Source organism: Carya illinoinensis, chromosome 16 (genome assembly GCF_018687715.1).
Source record: "Carya illinoinensis cultivar Pawnee chromosome 16, C.illinoinensisPawnee_v1, whole genome shotgun sequence".
In the NCBI taxonomy this organism is placed as follows: Eukaryota; Viridiplantae; Streptophyta; class Magnoliopsida; order Fagales; family Juglandaceae; genus Carya; species Carya illinoinensis.
Genome location: NC_056767.1, coordinates 2141001 through 2166241, shown reverse-complemented (window position 1 = coordinate 2166241; position 25241 = coordinate 2141001). Strand labels below are relative to the sequence as shown.

At 35.1% G+C, this 25241-nt stretch overlaps 2 protein-coding genes and 1 pseudogene across 3 annotated transcripts; 1 reads left to right on the top strand and 2 right to left on the bottom strand.

The window, feature by feature from the left end:
• Window positions 1-9611: 9611 nt before the first annotated feature.
• Window positions 9612-13184, top strand: LOC122298396. 2 transcript variants are annotated; one of them, XM_043108116.1, is made up of 9 exons: window positions 9613-9866; window positions 9965-10030; window positions 10860-10940; window positions 11038-11091; window positions 11162-11230; window positions 12222-12284; window positions 12459-12541; window positions 12652-12717; window positions 12847-13184. In XM_043108116.1, the coding sequence occupies exons 1-9, from the start codon at window positions 9642-9644 to the stop codon at window positions 12887-12889; spliced, it is 750 nt and encodes a 249-aa protein (XP_042964050.1). In that variant the 5' UTR covers window positions 9613-9641; the 3' UTR covers window positions 12890-13184. The 2 variants fall into 2 exon arrangements, with proteins under 2 accessions (XP_042964051.1, XP_042964050.1); XM_043108117.1 differs by lacking the exon at window positions 12222-12284 and having other exon boundaries at window positions 9612-9866.
• Window positions 13185-15701: 2517 nt separating this feature from the next.
• Window positions 15702-19430, bottom strand: LOC122298594 (annotated as a pseudogene).
• Window positions 19431-22905: 3475 nt separating this feature from the next.
• On the bottom strand, window positions 22906-23723 carry LOC122299603 (dof zinc finger protein DOF1.2). Its single transcript, XM_043109988.1, has one exon. The coding sequence runs from the start codon at window positions 23713-23715 to the stop codon at window positions 22906-22908; it is 810 nt and encodes a 269-aa protein (XP_042965922.1). The 5' UTR covers window positions 23716-23723.
• Window positions 23724-25241: the final 1518 nt, after the last annotated feature.

The window sequence follows — 25241 nt, the reverse complement described above, 5'->3', positions numbered from 1 at the left end:
GTATTAGTATAATAGTAAATTACTAAGTTAGTAAATTTCAAAAACAAAAAAAAACTCTCTAAGTTAGTAATAACTAATAATTAACTAAATTAACAATTAACTAGTGATTTTTTTAATGATTTAATTAAATAATACACATTAAATAGTTTACCTAATTTTATTTTTACTAACTTAAATATATTTTTACCATCTTATTAATTTTTTTTTATTGTTTAGAATTAGATTTTAGAAGAAGTTATATGGGTTGGGTGAAACGGCGCCGTTTCACGCAACCCATATATTTTTTTCTGAAATTATGTGCTGAAACGGCGCCGTTTCAGCACATAATTTCCCTTTCCCCCCCCCTCCCCCCCGATTCCCTCCACTTCTCCTTCAGTCTTCACTCTTCACTTTCTCTCTCAACTCTCAGTCGACGCTCACTTGATTCTACAGATCCTAGCCCCGTGCCGTGCGCATCCCCTCCAAGCCGTAACCCACTGCCGACGCTGTGCCGTTGCCCACTTGCCCCTCCGTCGCATCTCAAACGAGGTGCCTCTCTCTCTCTCTCTCTCTCTCTCTCTCTCTCTCTCTCTCTCTCTCTCTCTCTCTCTCTATTATTTTTATATCTTACCTATTAGTTATTATTTTTGTTAATTTGCTTGATAGTTGTGGATATTAGGCTTGTTTGTGTGCTGGATAGTTGTGGATTTTAGAGCATTGGCGACTTGTGCCCATTTCTGGAAAACAGATGGGTTCGCTCGAGCCTCGCGTACTTGCCGCTCGAGCGAACCCAGGCAGAGTGGAGCGCTCGACGCTCGCTCGATTTTCAGCTCGAGCGAACTCAGGCAGAGTTGAGCGCTCGACTCTCGCTCGACATTCTGCTCGAGCGAAATCAGGCAGAGTTGAGCGCTCGACTCTCGCTTGACATTCCGCTCGAGCGAACTCAGGCAGAGTTGAGCGCTCGACTCTCGCTCGACATTCCGCTCGAGCGAACTGAAAAATCTTATTTTTTTTATAAAATTATTATTATAAAAATAAATTTATATTATCATTTTGATGAATCAAATGGCTAATCCAATGTGAGATTATGGATAGAAAGGTCTTAGATTTATGGAAAACTTGTACTTTTCATCAATTTTTGAAGATGGCTTTGATGAAGCCAATGTGGATGCCTGGATGGATATTAGGGTTGTTTGTGTGTTGGATAGTGGTGGATATTAGGGTTGTTTCCAGGCTACGGACAGCCAATTGTTCTAGAAAAACTTATTACACTAATTGTTGGTTGTTTATTTTTCTAGATGGATTCGTCAACTTCAACCAATGAGGTGCAAGAGTCAATACAAAGCCCTGGTATGCCTCCGCCCCCACCCCCACCCCCACCCAATGTAAGTGATAAATCTAACATTGGTGGGTCACAAAGTGGTAGAGTTAGGTCAATGGTTTGGGATCACTTTACAAGAATATCAAAAGGGGATCCCACTAAACCTAGGGCTGCATGTAATTACTGTGGTGCTTCGTATGCGTGTGATACAAAGATCAATGGTACAAAGTCTATGAAGCATCACATTGAGAAGCAATGTAAGAAAGGTCCATTTAAGAATACGGATAAGTCCCAGACGACTCTAGGTTGGAAAATGGAGGGAGGTAGTGGTGGTGGGGGACTTGTGCCCATTTCATTTAGTGTTGAGGCTTGCCGACAAGCCTTGACAGAGATGATTATTGTTGATGAGTTGCCATTTAGGTTTGTTGAAGGGGAGGGTTTTAGAAAGTTTATGCTTGTGGTTTGCCCTAAGTGGGTAGGGATTCCATCCCGTTGGACGATTGCGAAGGATTGTTTTAATTTGTTTATCAGTGAAAAAATAAAATTAAAAAGTGCTCTTCGAGGGCAACGAATTTCCCTCACCACGGATACATGGACATCCGTGCAAAATCTTAATTATATGTGTCTCACAGCACATTTTATTGATGATGACTGGAAGCTACATAAGAGGATTCTTTCCTTTTCTTTGGTTGAAAATCACAAGGGTGATACACTTGGTAAGGGCATAGAGTTGTGTTTGCATGATTGGGGGCGACCGAAAATACTTGCTATCACTCTTGATAATGCAAGTTCTAATAATGGGGCCATTTCTTATTTGAAAAAAAAAACCAAGTATAGGAGGGATACGGTCTTGGAACATGAATTCTTGCATGTTCGATGTTGTGCACACATTCTAAATTTAATTGTGCGTGAGGGATTGAAAGAGTATGAGGAGTCTATTGCGAAGGTGAGGGGTGTTGTGAAATATGTTAAATCCTCCCCTCAAAGGTGGGATACATTTAAGAAGTGTGTGGCATTGGAAGAGATTAAATGCAAAAGTCATGTTTGCCTAGATGTACCGACTAGGTGGAACTCCACTTATCTTATGTTGGAGAGGGCTGGGAAATTTAGAAAAGCTTTTGATCGGTTGGAGGAAGAAGATATGTGCTTTTTAAGTAGTATTGGAGATGATGATGATGACGATGATGAAGGTGATGTGGTAACTAGAAGAAAGTCAAAGAAGTTAGGGCCTCCCAATGCATCCGATTGGGATAAGGTACGGTTGTTTGAGAAGTTTCTTGCATTATTTCATGATGCAACTTTACGCTTCTCGGGGGGTGAGTATGTAACTTGCAATACCTTTTTTTCGGAGTTGGTGAATATTAAAAATGCCATTAACATAGAGTGTGAAGAAGGAAGTCCCGTGGTGGGATTAATGGCCTCAAATATGAAGAGAAAGTTTGAAAAGTATTGGGAGAATATGGATAATCAGAATATGCTGTTGTACGTTGGGATTGTTCTTGATCCTCGTTACAAGATGCGATATCTTGACTTTGGGTTGAGAAAAATGTATGCATATGATCAATCAAAAATCATTGATATGAGTTGGAAGGTGAAAAATGCATTTATCCGCATGTATGAGGCATACATCCAAAATGAAGAAGGGAGTTCTCCTCAACGCACAAGTTCCCCACGTGAAGATGCGAGTCCTTCCACAACTCAGTCTACGAATAGACATGCTGCATTGATGGCCCAATTTAAGCAAGAGTTACAGTCAGAAGACTCTTTGGAAAGCAGGTCAGAGGTTGATAGATATCTAGCTGAAAAATGTGAGGATGAAGGTGATAATTTTGACCTACTAAATTGGTGGAAGGTGAATTCAGTTAGATATCGCATACTTTCAAAGGTTGCACGTGATGTACTTGCAATACCGGTATCTACTGTGGCCTCTGAATCTACATTCAGCACTGCAGGTCGTGTACTTGACCCTTTCCGAAGTAGTTTAAATCCGATGATGGTTGAGGCTCTCATATGTGCACAAAATTGGCTCCGTTCTTCCTCTACTCCAATAAGCCTTAGGACTTTAATGGATGAAGTGGAGGAATTTGAGAAGCAGATAGATATGGGTATGTAATCAATTAACTTTGATTTATTTTGTGGTATATTTTGTTTTATCTTCTATATTATTTTAACTTTATTTCATTTGTTTTGTATTAAATTTTTATGGATTGAAGGAGAACTTGTTGGGGAATTGGCTTATTCTGCAGAAGGATCAAATGAAATGGCTACCGAGTCTTAACCCAATGTTGATGTAATCATGTAAGACATGAATTCTGTTTAAAATCTATATTTATTTTTCCCAATTTTATTTCTTTCTAGATGTGATTTGATTGTTTTCTCTGCTTCTCTATTATATTTGGACTTTAATACTTGAAAAATTCACAAGTTAAACTCAATAAACATCTTGTTTTATAGTGATTCTGTACATATCAAGCCCTTGTGTCATTAATCCTCTCCTAAAACCATCTTATCTAGGCCTTGTGTCATTAATTGCTGCACTTTGAAGAAGTGCATGGTAAAAAGACTCAGTTACAGGCTTACAGCTTGTGTAAAAGGCTAACTAAAGGTTGATTTATTTTATGTTCACCAATATCATCTTGTTTTGTACCAACTCAAGTGCTGCACCAACTGAGTTGATTTATTTTATAACAGACTAACCTAATGTTTAAAGGTTGATTTTTATTATGTTCACCAATAGGTTAACGCCTTGGTTTTTTACTTTTTTATCTGCAGATCTGTGAATCGTGATCTCAACCTTGATGGAGAAATTGATCGTGAGGAATTTGCTAATAGTCAGGGACTGATTAAACAATTACCTAATTGTATAATTTGTATTTTGTTTTGATGTAATTATGTTAACTTTTAGATGCTACTGTTGGTCTTTTTTTATTTTTTACGTAATTTATGCTAGTGTTAGTCTGTTATAGTGCACTGTGCATCAGTGCTTTTGATGTAAATTATTAAATATAACTTCTAATCTTTGATAGTTCTTTTTTTTAAGACTTTTTAATTTTTAGTTTTTAAATATGCTTGCAGGTTTGAATTTTTTAAATATGCTTGCAGATTGCTTGGGAATGGATTTTTATTTTTCTGGCCTTTTAGAATGCAGATTGTAATAATTTGATGTACCATGTATCATGTATGTAAAGTAAGATACATGAAAATCGATTTTTGCTATATTTTTCTCTTGTTAGAAGAGCTTTCTTTCCTTTTTTAGATATATGATAAATATTAAATAGTATATACTATAATTGATTGATCTTTAAATTGTTTGGAACGTATATAGAAATTTTTCTTCATTTGGTAGTAAAATATTTTATTCAAATTTATTGTATATAGATAATTTTTTTTAATGGTTATTTTTATTTTTCTTTCTAAGTATTTTTTTGGTATTTTGGGCTTCAAATTAGATAAATTATTAGTGGATTTTAACTGTTGGGCCGAAATTGATGTAAGAAAAAAATTGGGCCATTGGCCCATTTGGAGTCCGGTCGGACCGATTGGACCGACCGGACCGGACCGTCCCGAATGGGACCGGACCGCCCGGTTCCATTGAGATTCGGTCCGGTCCAGGGTAAGGAATCCCTGGACCGAATAGGTCCGGTCCGGTCCATCAAACCCCCCGGAACCGGACCGGACCGGACCGATCTCCCCCCTAAACCTAATAAATGGCATGCTCCACTAGTGTTTTTTCGATCTATTTTACAGCCAGCATAATATGCATCTGTGTAGCTGATTAGATCGAAAGATGTATGCTTAGGGTACCATAACCCTAGGTTAATTGTACCACTAAGATATCTAAGAATGCGTTTAACTGCAATTAAATATGATTCTTTTGGAGATGATTGAAAGCGTGCACATAAGCACACACTAAACATAATATCTGGTCTACTGGCTGTTAAATATAATAAGCTACCAATCATACCTCGATATATTTTCAAGTCAACTGGCTTACCGGATTCATCTTTATCAAGTTAGTTGATGGGCTCATTGGTATTTCAATTTCCTTAGCACTTTCCATCCCAAACTTCTTCAGTAATTCCTTAATATATTTTGATTGATTGATGAATGTCCCACTTTTTGCTTCCTTAATTTGTAATCTGAGAAAGAATGTAAGTTCTTTCATCACGCTCATATCAAATTGTTCCTGCATAGTCTTAGCAAAAACTTGACACATATTTTCATTAGTAGCACCGAATATTATATCATCAATATAAATCTGAATCAAAAGAATATCATTATTTTCATATTTAATGAAAAGAGTTGTGTCGATTTTTCTCTTGAAAAATATTTTTCAATCAAGAAACCACTGAATCTCTCGTACCAACCTCTAGGAGCTTGTTTAAATCTATATAGTGCTTTTGTGAATTTGAAAACATGATTTGGAAAAATATGATTTTCAAAACCTAGAGGTTGCTCAACATATTCCTCTTCATTTATAAAACCATTTAAGAAAGCACTTTTAACATCCATTTGAAAAAATTTGAAATCTTTATAACAAGCATATGCAAGTAGCACTCGAATAGTTTCTAATCTTGCGACTGGTGCATATGTCTCATCATAATCGATTTCTTATTCTTGATTAAAACCTTGGGCTACAAGTCGAGTCTTATTTCTAGTAATGACTCTGGACTCATCTTTCTTGTTTCTAAAAACCCATTTTATTCCAATAATAGTATGATTTTTTGGTTTAGGAACAAGTGTCCAAACATCATTTTTTTCAAATTGATTCAACTCTTCTTGCATAGCTAGAATCCAAGATTCATCAAAAAGTGCGTTATCAATATTTTTGGGTTCAATCTGAGATAAAAAAAGCAGTATGATTGCAAATATTTCTAAGAGATGATCGAATACTTACACCTCGTGAAAGTTCTCCCAAAATTTGTTCCACTGGATGATCTTTCACAAATTTCACTGTTTGGTTGCATCTTGTATTAAATTTTGATGATCTTTCCTGATGGTTCCGTGTTAAACTTTTTCTATTGTGTTCTTTTTGTTGAGATTGAGACTTTACGTGTTATTTATACCTCCTGTTTCTTCATCAATAGATTTCTTGGAGAGTGGAGAATTAGATTCATCAAATACTACATGCATAGATTCTTGTACAGTCAAAGTCTTTTTTATTGAATACTCTATAAACTTTACTATTAGTAGAATACCCGAGAAAAATACCTTCATCGGATTTTGCATCAAATTTGCCTAAATTATCCCTGTCATTCAAAATAAAATATTTGCATCCAAATATATGAAAGTAACCAATGTTGGGCTTTTTCTCAGTCTTAGCATAACTCTATTTATAACATAACATGCAGTACTTACCGCTTCGGTCCAAAAATAACTAGACAAGTTGTTGTCATTGAGCATTGTTCTTGCCATCTCTTGAAGAGATCTATTTTTCCTCTTAACTACTCCATTTTGTTGAGGAGTTCGAGGAGCAGAAAAATTATGCACAAAACCATTTTCATCACAAAATATTTCAATATTTTTATTAACAAACTCTTTTCCTCCATCACTTCAGATACTTGAAATAGTATAACCCTTTTCATTTTGAATTCTCTTGCATAACTTGGTAAAGATATTATGTGTCTCATCTTTATGAGCAAGAAAGATAACCCAAGTATATCTAGAAAAATTATCAACAATAACAAATGCATAATACTTTCTTTCTAGACTTGCAACTCTATTTGGTCCAAAAAGATTCATATGTATCAGTTGCAATGATCTAGTAGTGGAAATACGGTTTTTGGTTTTAAAAGAAGTTTTTGTTTGTTTACCAAATTGGTATGCATCACAAATTTTGTTTATAAGAAAATTTGTTTTTGGTAAACCTCTCACAAGATCATTTTTCGAAAGTTTGGAAATAAGTTCCATGTTGGCATGACTTAATCTTCTATGCCATAGCCAACTAGTTTCATTTTGAACTGAAAAGCAAATAGCATCTTGTGAGATAGTTTCTTCAAAATCGATTGTATAAACATTATTGCTTTTAAAAGTAATAAAACAAAATAACAATTATAAATCAAAAATACAATATAAAATATAAACAAAATACAAAACAATAATAAATATAAAAAGTAAGGGTAAGAGAGAAGCAAACTCAGTATGTTAACGAGGTTTGGCCCCACTGCTTATGTCCTCGCCTCAAGTTACCCCTTGAGGATCCCCAAGTTCACTATTCAACCTCCTTTAGATGGAGATAGAAACCTATTACACTTTTGAACAACACTGCTACAAAGGATCCGTGTAAAATACCTTCTACACTTGCAATCACCTTACACGTGGTGATTCAACTATTCTCTATGTAGAACACTTTCTACAATCACAAAAGTTATACACACCCTTTTACTGATACAAGAGCTGATAGTGGATAGGTTATCAGAAAACACTCCTCAATTAGTGGAATAAGAACAATACAGTGCAAACTATATCTGTCAAAATGAACAAGAATTAAGGCTCAATGCTTAGAGAAGAGTAAATGAAAGCTTTGAATGAATGTTGTATGCTCTTAGTGTTGTGAATGTGAAGCTCTCAAATGATCTATATATAGGCATATGAGACTTCATATTCAAATTTAAAAAAATTCACATGTCAAAAACAACATCATTCACTTTTTTAAAAAAATCAAATAAAATGTTTTTCTTTTTCAATTGTCAAAGATAACATCATTCATTTTTCAAAAATTTCAAATCTAATATTTTACTTTTGGCATATGACAAAAGGAACACACTTTACTTTTTAAAAAATTCAAACCTAATTTTTTACTTTTTGCATATGACAAAAAGAGCACACTTTACTTTTTAAATTTTTCAAACAAAATCATCTACCTTTTGCATAAGTAAAAAAAAACATCAATCATTTGTGAAAATATTCAAATAAAACATGCACATGAGAAAGATGACAATCAATTATCTTTAATATTTTCAAAATTCAATCCTTTAATCAAGGTATGCACATGTGAAAGATGACAATCAATCATCTTTCAAAATTTTCAAATTTAATTTTCAAAATATTAATGCACATGTGGAAAATGTATTTTAATGTTTTATGATAAAATATTAATTTTGAGCCTTAATCCTAATTTCGAATTTTTAAGAGATTTACAACATTACTCTATAACTTTAATGTGAACTTATTCTCTTCTTGCTCATGCTTGTTTTCTTGATGTGCTTGACTCCATTGTGTAGATAACTTGAGTTTGAAACTTCTTTATTCTTTGAATTTATTTGTTATTATCAAAATCCATGTATAGATATATAATTACACAAAACTTGAAACTTTGAGTTCAGCATATTTAAAATAAAAATTTACTTTATAGATAAAATGCTGCCATTTTGTGTTAATAGCCCACCTATTTAAGATGATTTTTTGACAACTTCAAGTATACGGTTACAATCCGGATAACTGGGTATCCATATTTTTTTATAACCAATTACCTACCCGAATTAGAACTAAGTTAATCAGGACAAGTGTCCAGATTGTATTATAAACCTAGATGTAGATCTGAGTATAACCGGGTACCAGAATTCGCATTCAAATTTATATCCATACTTAAAAACATCTAAAGAGACTAGACATCTAGGGTTTCTTTTAATTTTATTTTTTGGTCAGAAGACAATGAAGCATCTTGCACCATTTCCCACTTACTAAATTATTGGCTCTATATTGCAGTCAATTTTATTTGTTTTTTCTTTTTATAAAGAGAAAGAGAGGCAAAGTAAGTCTATAATTAATCTCTTAAAATAGCTATAAAGAGAAAACAAAACTTTTTTCTTCTGGATGATATTAATATAGAGTTTTGTTACTAATCATCTCTACACACCATGTACTTTTTTTTAATTTTTTTTAATTTAATTTTTTTTAAATTAATTAAATTCTTCTACTCATTATTCATAAACTATACATTCAGAATGGGAAAAAAATATATATGATATGTGAGGATGATGAATAGAATTTTTCATTAACATATACAACCTTTGATTAGCTAGGTAAGCCAAGTTACCACTGCCACCACCCGCGGCTACCACTGCCGGCCACCGACTATAGTATTTTCTAGTTAAAAGAAAAAGGTTAAAAAAAAAAAAATGCATTTTAATAGGCCCATGCATTTATAGCATCTAGTAATTGGGCTCAACATTCAATCTATCTGTAAACTAAACGGGCCTCTTGGGCCTGCTGGTAGTCAAGAAGAACCTCGAAATTGCATGACTACCCTTAATCCTTCCACTTAATTACGCTTATATCCTTATCTGTATCAAATAGTAACAAAAGGCGCAGACACTCACTTCGTCATGACTCATCAACCATGGCCTCGACCGTTGCGGTGTCGTCGGTGGGTGCACGGTTACTGCATCTACCGCGCATACTAGCACCGTTCACTACTCGACTCAGACCGACATACTCCTCCTCTAAAATGGGTTTTAACCCGATGCATCTCGGGACCACTCTACTAGCAAGAAAGCTTGTAGTTCGAGCTGCTAGAACTGAGTCCAAAGGGGCATCCTTAGGTTCCAAAGCTCCCCATTTTGAGGTTTTTCCTTTCGGCTATTTTCGTATTTGTGTCAGGTTATTTTGGGCTTCTCCAAATTGGGTTGCAATTTAATCATTCTTAGTTTTCGATTGGTTTAGCTTCCAGAGCCACTTACCGGGAAAGTGTGGAAACTAGACGATTTTGAACCATATCCTGCTTTGCTGGTAAATTTCTCCATTTTTTTTTTCCTTTGCTAACATTTTCTTTTCTTGTTGCTGGTATAGATAGCCCCTTTGACGTTGATTGTCTGGAATATTGTTGGTATATTCTTTTTTGTCATTAGTAATTGAAGATGTTATTAAATAGTTGCATAAGGCATAGCCCAACTACACTGGACACATAAAAATAAAATAAAATAAAAGAATTTTTCTCTAGATCATATTTAAGGTTAAGTGAAGAAAATTTTGAATTTTCTCTTGGTATTTTACCTAACCCATCATTTAATTGCAGTTGAATTTAACTTTTCGTAATTGAGTTTACAATGTTGCGTCAAAAATAAGAATCATATGTGGGCTTGGATTCTAATGAAAACACAAGATACGATTGCTTCTTTGTGAAACTTAAGAAGAGCCAACTCATGAGGGTTTGATCCAATGGGATATTTTTACTGAATTATATATGGGAAGTTAATGTTAGTTTCCCATAAAGGATCAATAGTACCTACCATTCGGGCTGAGTTTCATTCAACCTTTATTGTGGCCTACATGCCCATAAATTAGGCAGGTTCTTATGATGGAGAAAACCAATCGTGAAATTTGTAATAATATGTGACATATGCCCATATGTTATGACTGTCTCAGCTCCTTGGACGCTTAAAGCATGACCATTACCACAACTATGGCTATTCCTTTGCTAGGAAGTTTCTATAACGATTGCTAGGAAGTTTCTATAACGATATTTTTGTCAAACTAGAATTGCAGTAAAGTGCCTTTTCTCTCTTTGTAGAATAATATGAGCAACTATAAAATTCATTCTATCAGAGTTATAATGCAGGTTATGTTTGTTTGCAACCACTGCCCATTTGTTAAACACTTGAAGAAAGCTATTGTGAAGCTGACAAATTTTTACATGAAGGTATCTGAAAATATCTCCTCCCAATATGCTTGCTTCCATTTCCTGTTGCACTTGAAATTTTAGAAACTTATTCATATGCTATTGTATCTTGCTGCAGAAAGGACTTGCAGTGGTTGCAATATCTTCAAATTCCATAGCTACTCACCCACAGGTTCTAATAAGTCCATAATTAGGAATTCAATCTGTATTAAAGCTATTGTAACATAAACTTCTCCTCACAGGATGGACCACAATTCATGGCAGAAGAAGCCAAGCTACTTAACTATCCTTTCCCATATTTATACGATGAGGTATACTACGTCACTCTCACCCTGATTCTTATTTTTGGTGAAGTGTGTAAGCACATATGCAAAAGCCTATGTGGTCATATGTTTTTATCATCATAGTAGTCGGCGTTCGTTTTGTCAAACTGCTACATTCTTGTTCATGCACAATAGAGCCACTATCAAATAGGACTTGGTGGAAAACTTGCTAGTGTTTCACCCATATAATTTGTTGAGCTGTCGGAGTACTCATCCTCTGTCTAGAATGCTGAGTAATATCAGGTTTATTGGAGATCAAAACCTTCACCACGCATGTAGTTCTCCAAATTATAGGGTTAGTTACAAGGTTGCTGTAACTAAAGATTGGAAGCTACCAGTGGCTGCTAACATTTTATCTTTTTGATTTTTTTTCAAAAGTCTTTGGACAGAATAAATATCCTATATAAGTAATGGGTGGAGGATGAGGTAATTTTTTGAGGGAAGGAATGTGAATAGCTTTTATTGATTGAAAAAGTGGTCCACTTCAGTATTTGGCACACATGATTATGATAGGCGGGTGCTTATTTATAATGGGCATGGTGAAAAATATTTCCTTTAATTTGTTAGACGATGTAACAGTTATGAGTTTTAAGTCATATTGTAAAATGTAAAGAAATGACCCAAATGGTGACGCTGAAGAAAAAGAAAAAGAAAATAGAAAAAAGGACTATCATGGTCACCCTCTCTTGCACCAAATTTATTTTTTATCCTTTTCATATTTAAAGAAGTCTCTAGTGCAATTGAGCTTCATGTTTGCTATAATCTAACCTATTTTTTTTTTATTTAATTCTATTAAAATGAGAAAAGGAATCGATCGATTTTGGTCCTCCTTTGCCCCAATTCGTCATTTTTCCTTTTGTTTTGATATTAATTTGTAATTTTAGTTTTAAGCACTTGATAACCCTCCTTAGAAATGAGATAGATGGGAGAAAAACTTCTTGCATGTGCCATATATTTAGTTTTGCATGTTCAATTGCAGTCGCAGGATGTTGCACGAGAATTTGGAGCAGTTTGCACACCAGAGTTTTTCCTATTTAAAAAGGTGGTAACAACCTGTAAAAGTTACTTCCATTTTTAAGTGTGGTACCTCATTTTAGACCTGGCTCAAAGAAGCTCAGGCTCATGTCACTTGCTTTGAAGCCGACCGGCATGATCCAACAATGCTTGTATTGAGTGACATATCTAACATGGCGGTACTTTTATCAATTAAACACAGGATGGTCGGAGGCCGTTTGAACTGGTATATCATGGTCAATTTGATGACTCCCGACCCAGTAATAATGTACCTGTTAGTGGAAGGTTAATCCCGTTTGTCTTTAGCTTAATTTGAATGAACATTGCACGTCTGAAATATAGCTGCCATCCATATGACAATGGTAGCTAACTCACTTCACTAATACTGTGACTAGGGACTTGAGCAGGGCAATAGATTGTGTTCTCAGCAGCCAACCAATACCATCAGTTCAGAAACCTAGGTATCTTCTTCCTTTATACAACCTTTTTTTTTTTTTTTAATTTTATTTTTATCTCTTCATCAAACATCTATAAAGCCCTTATAGGACATAATTACATGGTTAAAGTGATATTTTTCCTATATGTGACAGTGTTGGATGCAGCATAAAGTGGCATCCTGAGACAACTCTGTAATCTGTAATCACTGATTTGAACTTCATGAAGACAAATTTGAACTTCATAATCTGTAATAGTGTGGTGTTTCTATCAGGTATCAAAATCTCTTATGTATGGACGAACACTATTTTGATTTAGTATGTAGTATTTTTCTTCCTTCTCTTAATCTTTTCAGTCTTCCCATTTTATCATTTTGGATTTCTCAAGGTATGGAAGAGAAGGAATGCTCTAAGATTTGATATTTTGTATATGATTATGTAAATATGAGCTTTACTTGTAATATTTTCATTCGGATGACAGCCGTTAATTTGAATTTTCTTGCCCGTGCTTACGTTCTTTTATGCAATTTGGAATCGCCTATAGTGCCATACCTATTAAGATGCATCCGCAAGCTTAAACAGCAACAAGTACTAATAACCAAAAAAAAGAAAAAGAAGAAGGTACTTTTCCTGACCTTTAGGATACTGCTGATATTTGCTCATAAGCTTATAGATGGACTACTACAAAGGAAATGTGATTTGGTGTGAAAGAAACTATCAAGGTTAAGGATATACGAGTATAGATATTATGCTTAACAAACCATAAAGCCAAGTTTTTAAACACATCCAAGCATTCAGTATTTCAGGAGTTATTATGGTGATCTTTTTGGTAATTTATGAGCCTACATCTTCTACGCCCAAACGCTCTTTGCACATCTTCCTTAAAGGCTGGGTCAGAGTTTGTTGTGTCTGATTGATTTCGCATTTTACTTATCTTAACTTTGGCCCTTGTGTTGTGCTGGTAATGACTGTAAAATCAAGACTCCTATGGCTCTTTTTTCCCTTGCGGACAAGGCCTCACAATTATACAGGACATTTGGAAACCAAATCTACCAGGTCTCTTTCCACTTCCATTACACACAAACATGAACCATCTTTTTGTCATTGCCCAAACATAAATGTCTCTGCAATCACAACCACAACCGTGTTAATGTGCAACATTCTAGAGAGGAATTTGATATATAAAAGAGAATCATTTTGCATCCAGGCATGCAAGCGCGCCCATAGAAAGCTTGACAGGTATATGATGACCTTCCAAAGTTACCCTTATTTTCTTTCAGCTTTACGCTTAACATCATCTGTGAAGAAGCTTTGGATTTAAAAGAGCTAGATAGATGAGAGATTTAAAGATATTTTCATATTTGATGGCTATACATTATGCAGTTCTTAAAAATATAACTTTCATCATTGTTTTTTTTCTTAATAATACAAAAAGATAAGAGATATGATTTAGTGATAAGGGTTTCTCAAGAGACTGCAACATTCAGTAAAGCTGCTATTTGCATGTGTGGACATGTATGTGCTTTAAAGAAATTAGCTGAGGCAATGTCACAATGTCACAAGTCTCAGATAGCGATGATGAAGAAGACTCATAGCATCAAGTTAGATTATCTCCATTGCAACAATCCACATTATCACCAGTTCAACATGTCTCTCCTTCTCAAGCTCAATAGGCCTCTTCTTCTCAAGACAAATCATCTTACCATCTATTACTTCAAATGGACTTTCAAGATCTATTTGATCTGGAACTCGCAGATTATTATCCATACATGCTAGCACATATGTGGAAAACTTTTAAGTAAGAAAAAATATTGTTTGATAGTTTAGGCATCATAATAATATATAAAAATTTTAAAAAGTTGCAATTATGATGACGCTAACGTTTTTTACTCCACCATGCTAGTTGAAAATGACCAAACGAGACCACCAGATAAAAGTTTTGTGATTATTGTTGTAAAAGTTACCACGAGAGGAGGCTTGTAACATTATTAAGCAATATTTAACATTTTTTTAACTATAATTTTACTTAGTTGGAGCTCTGTGTGCTTTTCAGTTACATGTCAGTTGTTACAAGGGCTTGCCACTTAGAAGGATGTGTACATGCTGATCCCAGATGAACCCAACTACTAAATAACTTATAATTGCTTAAGAAGTTTCACAAGAATGATTACTTTAGAGGATGGTTGCTTGCAATCTTAGACATGGGATTCGATAGATTAAAGTGAACAATCTGTGGGCCCAAGATGGTCTCATGTATATGACTAAAAGCAATGTATCCTTTGAAGAACATGGAGCATGAATCTCTTTATTTCTACATCAACCATAATTGGTCAGCTGAAAGAGAAAGGGGCCTTTTTGCTTCTTTTATGTTTGTGTTCTACAAGGCTAATTCCCTCCCAATCTGTGTCACCACCTCGCTTTTTAGTGGCCCAGTCCTCCACAGACATCCATCCATTCGGCTTTTGTATGTTTTTGTTGGTTGCCAGCGTTATAGCTACACTTTGTAGCAGAGATATGCTAATTGAATCATAACACTTGGGCAATATTGTAGTTTTCTGTTCAACTTTACTTCCTCCATTAGGATATATTTGTTTGTTTAGAATCTAAGCTACCAGTTTAGGGGGGCCGTTAGGTCTCTTAATTAGCTGGTTGTATCCCAATAGTTCTCAAAGCTTCAACTGTGGTGGTGGGGTTGTGAAGTGATTCTGTTGTAGAGGAAGGAGTTCTTGTGAGTTATGTATTGCTGATTTTATAGTTCAATTTTTGAAGCTTGCAAAGATTCACATAAACTTTGGTGTGATCGTGCCTGCACTAATGTACCGAATTCCATCAGAACTTCACAATTACATGTGCTTGGACATGAATGATCTTATATGAAGTCCTCATATTGCAATCCTCCTTTTATTTACAAATACTAAAAAAAAGGCGCTGGACATGTGTATCATTCATGCTATTCCGCTATTCAAATAGCCAGTGTGATAACCTCTTGCAGTCTTGCTACTGCATATAAATTCTCAATCAATCTTACTTGAATTACTTCTTTATTTTAAATTATAGAAAAATATCAAAGAACTACAATCTAGAAACTGGTTTGGTGCTTTTGGGTTTTTTTGCTACCCCATTGCCAAGAAAATTTGGATTTTAAACATTCTCATTTTTGTGCCTGATTTCCTTTAGCATCATCACTACATCTTTCATGGTTGGCCGTTCTTCTGGGGAAGCATTCAAGCATAGGATAGCAACTCCAAGAACTTGAAGCATCTCCTGGATCTGTGCTCCAGATTTTGAAACTAGTTGTTGGTCAAGAACTGAAATGAATTCTCTTTTTCTTTCTCGAACTTCCCTGATAACCCAGGTGGCGATGTGAGCACCTTCTGGTATCCTACTATCAGTTGGTTCCATCCCAGTTAAGACCTCTAGCAGCACCACTCCATAACTGTACACATCACTCTTCACTGTGATCTTCAAGCTGTATCCATATTCTGCAATTCGTGACAAGCATGAATTAAATCCTTTGCTTTGACTAAATATGTACTTCAGCCAGCTTAAATGACTAGAACTGAACATAATTTGAGGAACCTTTCAAGTGCAATTGAGGAACATCTTTAGTTATTGAACATTACTACAATTTTTAAATTGTCTATCTTGATAATAAATTCTTTTTGAAAAAGATTAACATCTTTTTGGAAGAAAGTTCAACTTCATATTATGTTAGTTTGATAGGTATCTTGCTGCGGTTGTTTGACAAGAACCTTAAGCATTTACACTCACCAGGGGCAATGTACCCATAAGAACCGGCAACTGTGTTGGAAGCTCTTGAAGATTCTGGAGATTGAACAAGTTTCGCAAGGCCGAAATCGGCTAAAAATGCTTCAAATTGTTGGCCTACCAAGATGTTGTTAGCTTTGATATCACGATGAATTATGGGAGGAATACAGTCATGGTGAAGATAGGCTAAACCATAGGCTGCTCCCAGTATGATCTTATACCTAGCATCCCAGTCCAAGATCAGTCTCTTCTCATGGAGCAATCCAGCCAAACTTCCATTACAGATGTAATCAAACAAGAGCAATCTAATTGTTCCATTGTCACAACATCCCAGAAGCCTCACTATATTTTTGTGCCTTATAGATCCAAGAGTCTGAACTTCTGCAGAAAACAGGTCTCTCTCTGGAACCTCCCCATTCTTCACTGGCCATAGTTTCTTCACGGCAATTACCTGCTTTCTTGGAGTCTCAACACGATAAACAATGCCGGAACAACCCTTTCCTACAATGTTAGCATCCGAAAGCCCTGTGACAATATCGTTTATGGAAAAGCTAAGTTTTTGAAATGGAGTGATATCCCATTCCAAGTCATGATCTTCTTCATCATTCTTTCCAAATAAGCCTCCATGGACTTTGATTAATAGAACTAGTCCAAAAATCATTATCACTGCTGTTACTGTTATACTGAGAAGAGCATAGATGATATGTTTTCTGATGGATTTCATGCCATGAAGATTTCCATTTATGTGGCACTCACTTCTGTTGATGCAGAGTTCTTGATTGCCAGAAAACGCTGTGGCTGGGAGGTCATGGAAGAACTTGGTATCAGGAAGGAGACCTGAAAAATTATTGTACGAGACATCCAAAGATACTAGGTTATCAAGTTTACCCAGTATTATCAGGCTTCCTGTTAGCTTGTTGTGAGAGAGATCCAAGTTGGCAAGCTTTGAGAGATTTGAAAAACTCTCTGGAATAGGGCCAGTCAGAGAATTCCAACTCAAATTCAATAGAATATCTAATCCTTGAAGATGACCGATTCCATCTGGGATATAACCAATGATCTTGTTGCTGCTCATGTCCAACAACTGCAAATTCCTGCAGAGGCCAAGTGATTGAGGGATGAAACCAGTAATGTGATTTCCACTGATTACTAGTTTGTTTAAGGACGTAAGCTTGCCCAGATTCTCAGGAATGATACCTTCTATTTTATTCATGGAAATATCTAGAACATTTAGGTCAACAAGAAGTTCTAATGTCGAAGGTATCATGCCTTGGAGTGTATTTCCGTGCAAGTCAACCATTTCTAGTTTAGTGCAGTTACCGATTTCAGGAGGAATTTCTCCTGTAAATTGGTTGTCTGACATTTCAAGGAAGCTCAAACGATGTAGAAGCCCAATTTCTGATGGGATTTGACCAGTGAAGTTGTTTGATCCCAGCCGTAAACGAATCAAGCTGGTGCAATTACCAATATGAGGTGGAAGTTCACCTGAGATTCTATTTGATATCAACAACAATTGGGTTAAGTTCTTGAGATTGAATAGAGAGCTTGGAATTGATCCAGTGAGCATATTGTGTGAAAGATCCACCGCTTGAAGTTTCTCACAGTTGGCTAACTCAGTTGGTATTCTTCCTTGGAGCTGATTCTGCCAAGCAAAAAACTGAGAAAGTTCTTTCAGTTGCCCGATGGATGGCGGAATCTCCCCAAGAAGTCTGTTGTTGTCCAATTCGAGTTGCTTCAGACTGGAAAAGTTGCCGATAAATGATGGTATTGTGCCAGAAAGATTGTTATTAGGCACAAGAAGCTCCTCCAATGTTACTAAATTTGCAAGCGTCACAGGAAGCTCACCACTGAGGCAATTTGATGAAAAGTCTATAACCATCAAACTTGAACAGTTTCCAAGAGTTTTTGGCATGCTTCCACTTAGACTGTTCTGCCATAATAACAACCTTTTGAGGCTTTTTAACATACTCAATTCATCAGGAAACCTTCCCGACAGCTGGTTTTCATGAAGAAACAAGTTCTCTAAGGATGAGCAATTGCCAATTTCTGGTGGGATTTGGCCCGTGATGTTGGTTGTGTATATGGAAAGAGTCTTGAGATTCGCAAGTTCTCCCAAGCTGTGTGGAATCTGCCCCGAAATACGAGTTTCTGCAAGACCAAGAAATACCAGTCTTTTACAGTGTGATATGAGCGTTTGGATTTCACCATGAATTCCCAGATTTCCACCTGCACGAAATACTTCCAGACCTGACAACTTGCTGACTTCTGAAGGAATCCTTCCAGAGAGCTGGTTATCAAACAATTCGAGCTCTTCAAGGTTTGAGCAATTTCCGATTTCTATTGGAATTGGACCCCGAAAGGAATTTGAATTCAGTGACAATACCTGCAACTTGTATAGCTTTCCTACTTCTGCCGGGATATTCCCTGATAGAGCATTATAACCGAGGTCCAAGGTGGTCAGTGATGACATGTTTCCTATTGAAGGTGGGATTTCTCCAGTGAGGTTTGCATTTGAAAGGACAAGGGCAATGAGATGGTAGAAGGAGAGGAGCTGATTGGGGAAGCCGGTATGAAGATTGATGGAGGTTATTGTGATTTCCGAAACAAACCCATCGGTGGAACATTGGACATAATCCCATTTGCATGGATTATGATCGTTTGGATTCCATGAAGAGAAGAATATAGCGGAGGAAGATGAATTGAAGGCTGAAAGCCATGAAAGGAGAGACAGACCTTCTTGATTCAAGGCAGAAATGGCCTGAAACATATAGATCTTCAGAAACAAGAAACAAAATAGTGATTGCATTGCTTGACATGAAACTCATCTAATCTCACACCAGTCTCTCAAAGTCTATCTCTATATTTTATGATCGACAAGGGGATACTGAAATGCTTTTGTATTCATCCAAATTTGCTGGAAGAAAGGGTAAAATATGTACTCTTGAAAGCAGAAATACTTTCCACATACTCCATGAGGTTTTCACTTTTAATGAAGTAAATAGACAGCTAGGGACTTGGGTGACTGATCATTTATGGTCTTAATTACAGAGATGGGTAAAAAGAATTTAGTTATATTAATATTTTAGGAATAAACGGAACTGGATTCAGTTCTTTATGATATGAGAGGCTTTTCTTCTTTCGAATATTGACAAAATTTGGTACTATTTACCTTTTCTATATCCAATACAGTCGAAACTTTTCTTGTAGAATCAGGCTGCATTAGGCATTGGGAAATACAGTACTTTTCTTCTATGAGTACTAAAAAAGATGCACTGGAAAAGGATGTAAGACAGCCCACTGAATTAAGATTTTCCCTACTCTTTCTCTATCAGGATTGTTCTTTTCTTTCTCATATATTAATGAAATCAGCAGTACATAGATTGAGCTGGCCTGCATTTAGAGATTATCCAAAGGTAGAGAACAAAAGAACATCAGCAGTGAAAATAGTACTAGATTTCCTTAATTGCTAGAAATCAGGAGACTCATTGCAAAATTATTTCCTTAATTGCTAGAAATCAGGAGACTCATTGCAAAATTATCTTGCAACCAGAAGAAGATGAGTAGATTAGCATTAGTAAACAAAACATGCACATACACATACGAAGTACAAGACCAAACCAGACATTCATTCATTTGTTGCAAAAGACCATCATGTGATGTTTTTTGGTTCTTATTTCTGTAATTATTCAGTAATTCAAATTCATTATAGTAACTCTTTATCTGTGGGATTGACTGTTTGATGGGAATTTTTGTAGTTTATGATCAAATGCTTTCACATACAGACCATCCATCCTTTTTTAAACTAATGATATACAGAGAATGAAAAGGACAAAGCAGCACCTAGAAATGCGGTATGAACACCACAAAATTTTCTGAGATTTTGATGTGGTGAGGTCTCAAAATCATCTTAGTTTGATAAAGTTTTTTCTTGTCACGAAAGTTAGCCAGCCATCTTCCCAAGGGACAATAATATAGGTCCATGCCGCATATTCAGAAAGCTCATTTTCTTCCCCATGCATGAACCTTCCAACAAACCAAATAGCAACCTAGCTAGCTAATAAAAAGTAAACAAATTTGGGTTCTCTTGTAATTTCCCTTCGTAGAATAATATACCTGAAGACCTCCTCTACTTAGTGAATTTTTTGCACTTTGTAATGTTAGATATCTTTGAGTTTATCTTTAGATCATTGATTTTAGCCTAAGATTAGTAATTTTCTGAGATGAATATTAAATTGTGAGACAATATAACTTTAGACATTTAAACAAGAGTAATTAGGTACAAGTCTCAAATGCGCTAAGCTTTGCACAAACATTTTGTAAAACTGTGAGCTCCACCAAAAAAGTGAATTTTTTACACTTTTTTATAAAAGAACTACACGAGACTTGTATGTATCATTTCTTTTTTAAGTAATGGGCTTTCATTATTGCTTGTTGAAGAAAATTGAGACTAGGTAGTTGATCCCACAAAGGGATATATACTTGTTTGATAAAAGTATAGTTGAAAATTGGAAGATAGAGAGAAATTGTCTGGTAAGATTATTCTCCATCCTAAATTTTGTTAGTAAACTCACAAATTGTCGATTAGATACGAAACTATTACAATTATAAAGATACTTCACAAAAGTAAACTAAAAATCTAAAATAATTTTATTTTTATACGATACATTGAATCTATTTTATAATAAAAATAATTTTGACCTATTTTATATTAAATATTACTAGTCGCACACCTTGATCGACCTTTTTGTTGCAATCATCGTCGTCATCATCAATCATGTAACTATTTAATACTCTAATATCTAAAGTCTTGGATTATTTATCAATCACAAGCGTACTTAAATGAATATTAAAATCTTTCTTTTCTCTTTCCCAAATCTTTTCATATCATAAAGTTTTAATAAAGAATAAAAAAGTTGAACAGGTTAATTTGACACATATGACCAGCATGCAGCAACAAAGATATATATATACGTGAGATCAAATGATTCCTAGATAAATTTTGCACAGGTCTTTATAAAAAAAGTGAACCCCCTTTTAAAAAAAGTAGTATATATATATATATTTTAAAGTAAAACGCACATTTTAACAAAAAACGTAGACTTGGGTTTTTACCTAACATTCTTCCATATACATGCATATATTTCCAACATTTTATAGATTTACAGGAAGAGAAATACTTTAATCACAAATAAATTATATAAAAATAATCTCTAAACTAACGTAGCTTTATGTAGTTCAATAGATTATAAAGATATTTTTATTATAAAATAAATCTAATGAATGACGTAAAACTATATTAATTTATAACATTGTTTTTACTTAATATTGTTGTGGCTATAATAGTCGGGAAATGGGGTTGTTTCTTGAGCTGAACCGTACGTGTTAGTTAATGCAGGTAATCTATACTCTTATTCTTATTGCATGCAGAGAGAGTATATATACTCCTATTAGATTTCTGCTTAATAACGACTCCCCCCGACTCTGAATTTCAACGATGTGGGCACGTGACTAACTAATATATATATTGACCATTCCTTTTAACTTTTTTAATTTTTTTAAGGGATAAAAAATATCTAGGCTAAGGTCAACTCCCTAAATTAATGATCACTATTTAAGATCAAGTAGAGAAGCCAACTATTCTCTTCACGTACACTGTATGTAGAAAGCTGGCCGGCCACTATTTATTGACCCTCCATTCTCTTGTAAATGGTTCCTTGTAAATATTCTACCAAATATATATATATATATATATATATGTATGTATGTATAAAAGAAATGATATTTATAGTCGCGAGTGTGTAAGTATTATACAATCATTTTAAAAAAATTGAATAAATACGAGACCCATATAAAAAGAAAATTAGTTTTTTTTTAAGTAAATTCTACTTATTTTCAAAATGATTGCACGACGCTTACACATTTTATGACTACATATAGCATTACTCATATATATATATATATATATTCTCCAATATTAGCATCAATAATATGACACATTTTAAATGATTTTTAAGTAAAAATGACGAGCATCATTTGTAATCAAATTAATGATAATTCAAGAATAATCAACTGCCGATCGAAGCGATAACTCATTGATTAATATTACATTCCATTATTGTATATTCTTATTAGAGAATTGCTATATATACAAAAAGATTATACAAAGTAAATCTACAAACTGATGTAGTTTCATAAAATCTATTAGATCTACTTTATAATAAAATTAACTTTATAATCTGATGTACCATATCAAGCCATATCAGTTTGTAAGTTTATTTTTATATAATTCTTTTATAGATAAAGTATTTTCCTTCCCATTAACATAAACTATAATTAATGTCCCTACTATTAATATTGCCATGGACATATATGCATGTAAGCTATCTTGAAGAATATTCCATAAGAAGAGGGGAAAAAACATAAATTAATGTGATTGTCCATTGCATATCAAATTCTTGAGAAAACATCGAAACCCGAGAGATCCGAGCAACTCCAACTATCGCTTATTAGACTCATCCTTGACGGATGATCGTTGGACTGAACCGAAAACTCCAACTCTTGCAAATTCACCACAGGCAGTTGCCACGTTAAATTCGGCGAAGTTGCAGCATCTGACCGGAAAACTTCTTGCACCACTTCATCATCCAACAAAGCCTGCAACAAATGAAATCCATTCGCATCGTCTTCATCAATGAGTTCTTGAACTTTATCCTCTTGAGGATAAACTTCTTGAACTAATATCTCATCATCCTCACCAATATTGGGCCTATGGCAGCCAAACACGGAGCTGTTTTGCTCACCACCACCGAGGATTAAAGAACATGGCGACTCGGACAGTGCGTTAAAGGAATCATTTGGCAATTCCGGGGCGGTTCTGAACTCCGGCTCATCAGTGCTCGGGTTCTGATTCAAGAACCTGGCGAAAACAACAGCGAGATCAATATCCGCCTTTGAGTCCCCATTAGAGTCGCAAGAATCGGTAGATTGCTCGTAATTGCCAATGTTAGAAGTGAGACAAGCCCGTTGAGTCTGTGGGAGACTAGCCGACCTGGCACGGCGGTTCTTGCGACAACCACCACCAACAGGTATGTTCCGAAGAGAACCACCTTTGGTCCAGTACCGCCTACAGCCTTTGCAGAAGTACCTAGGCTGCGACAAGCTGTAGTTGTTGTAGTAACAAAACTTGGTGTTGGAAGAGGCGCAACGAGGGCAGTTGGGAGCGACCTCAACGTTGGGTTTCCACCTTCGATCATCCATTGCCAATGGCGGCCTAGAAGCTGTAAACATCCTTCAAACACTAATAAACAAGAATTGGGTTTCTGTTTTTGTGAAATTCGAGGCGTTGGTGTGAGAGAGAGGCTAGGAAATTTAAAGAGATTCAAGTGTGTGAGAGTTTGTGCATGAGCATGTGTGTGGAACAAGGAAGGGGGGCCGTGCGTGGGGGTGAGATTTTGATGTGAATTATTTCATGCCATATGGTGCTGTACGTTTAATAGGCGCAATTATCGTTTTTGCTCTAATTTCACACGTGGCATTTCTTCTTTGGGCACACAATCAGTTATTGAGGTGTCTAAGTCAAAGCATCGTAGTTGTCATCAGTCGGTTATTATATATTTATGTTATTTATTTCATTAGGGTTGTGTTCTTGAAATGACTATCATGTCCTTGTGATATTCTATTATAGATAGGGAAGTGATTACTTATGGAGACCTTTCCAGCATAATAATTAGGGTCCTTTCTAGGGGGAGTTTGCACCGTTGCACGATATACAGTGTATTTATGTTGTTATATATGTATATATAAATAATATTTACAGTCGTAAATACATAAGCCCTGCGTAATCTTTTTGAAAAAAAAAAAGTGAGTAAATATGAGGCTTACATAAAAAAAAAATTATATTTTAATAGTGGATCACACTATTTTTTAAAATAATTGCTCATAGTACTTGCGCGCTCCTCGACTGTATTTAACATTACTCAGATATACATATATATATATATAACAGGAATATACTATTTCATCGGTGCATATTTAATATCTTAACACTCTCCCTCACGTGTGGGCCAAACTCTCTCTGATCAATGGGTGGCCCAACACTTAAAATATTTAATTAATGAGATAGAATATAGAGTTAGGATTTGAACTCAACATCTCTACTCTGATATACCATGTGAAATTGCAACTTGTCTAAAAAATTGAACTTGATGGAAAGAGATAAATTTTATTATATATTTTATTTTTTAACACAATGCATCCATCCCTCAGCGTTTTGCTATGAATTATTATACTCCTGAACCCTAAATGGTAGCTCAGTTGGTTAGGCTTTGAGTTTGCTCTTCAATGGTCACCAGTTCGAGTCCCTTCAAGGTCACTAGAAGTTTACCTAACGGTTAACTTCAAGATCCCGTGGGATTAGTCGAAGTGCACGTAAGCTGGTCCGGACATCCACAGATATCAAAAAATAAATAAATCAATTATTATACTCTTGGGTTTTGGATATTGAGGGAACGGAAAGAGAAATAAAAACTGATCAAATATGCTTAAAAAATCACAAAACTCTTTTTAAAATAACAATGAAAATCTCATTATGAGAATGGTTTAATTTATAAGAAAAAAAAAAATCTCTTTTTGTAAGTTAGTTGATTTTTGTTTCCTTTGCAATTTTTTTTTTTAATGGAATAAACACAAACGCAAATTAAATACCAAAACGTACACACTAATGTAACTTGTTTTAATAACTAATTAATGTATAGAAAATATAAAAGTGCTACAGTCACAAAGAA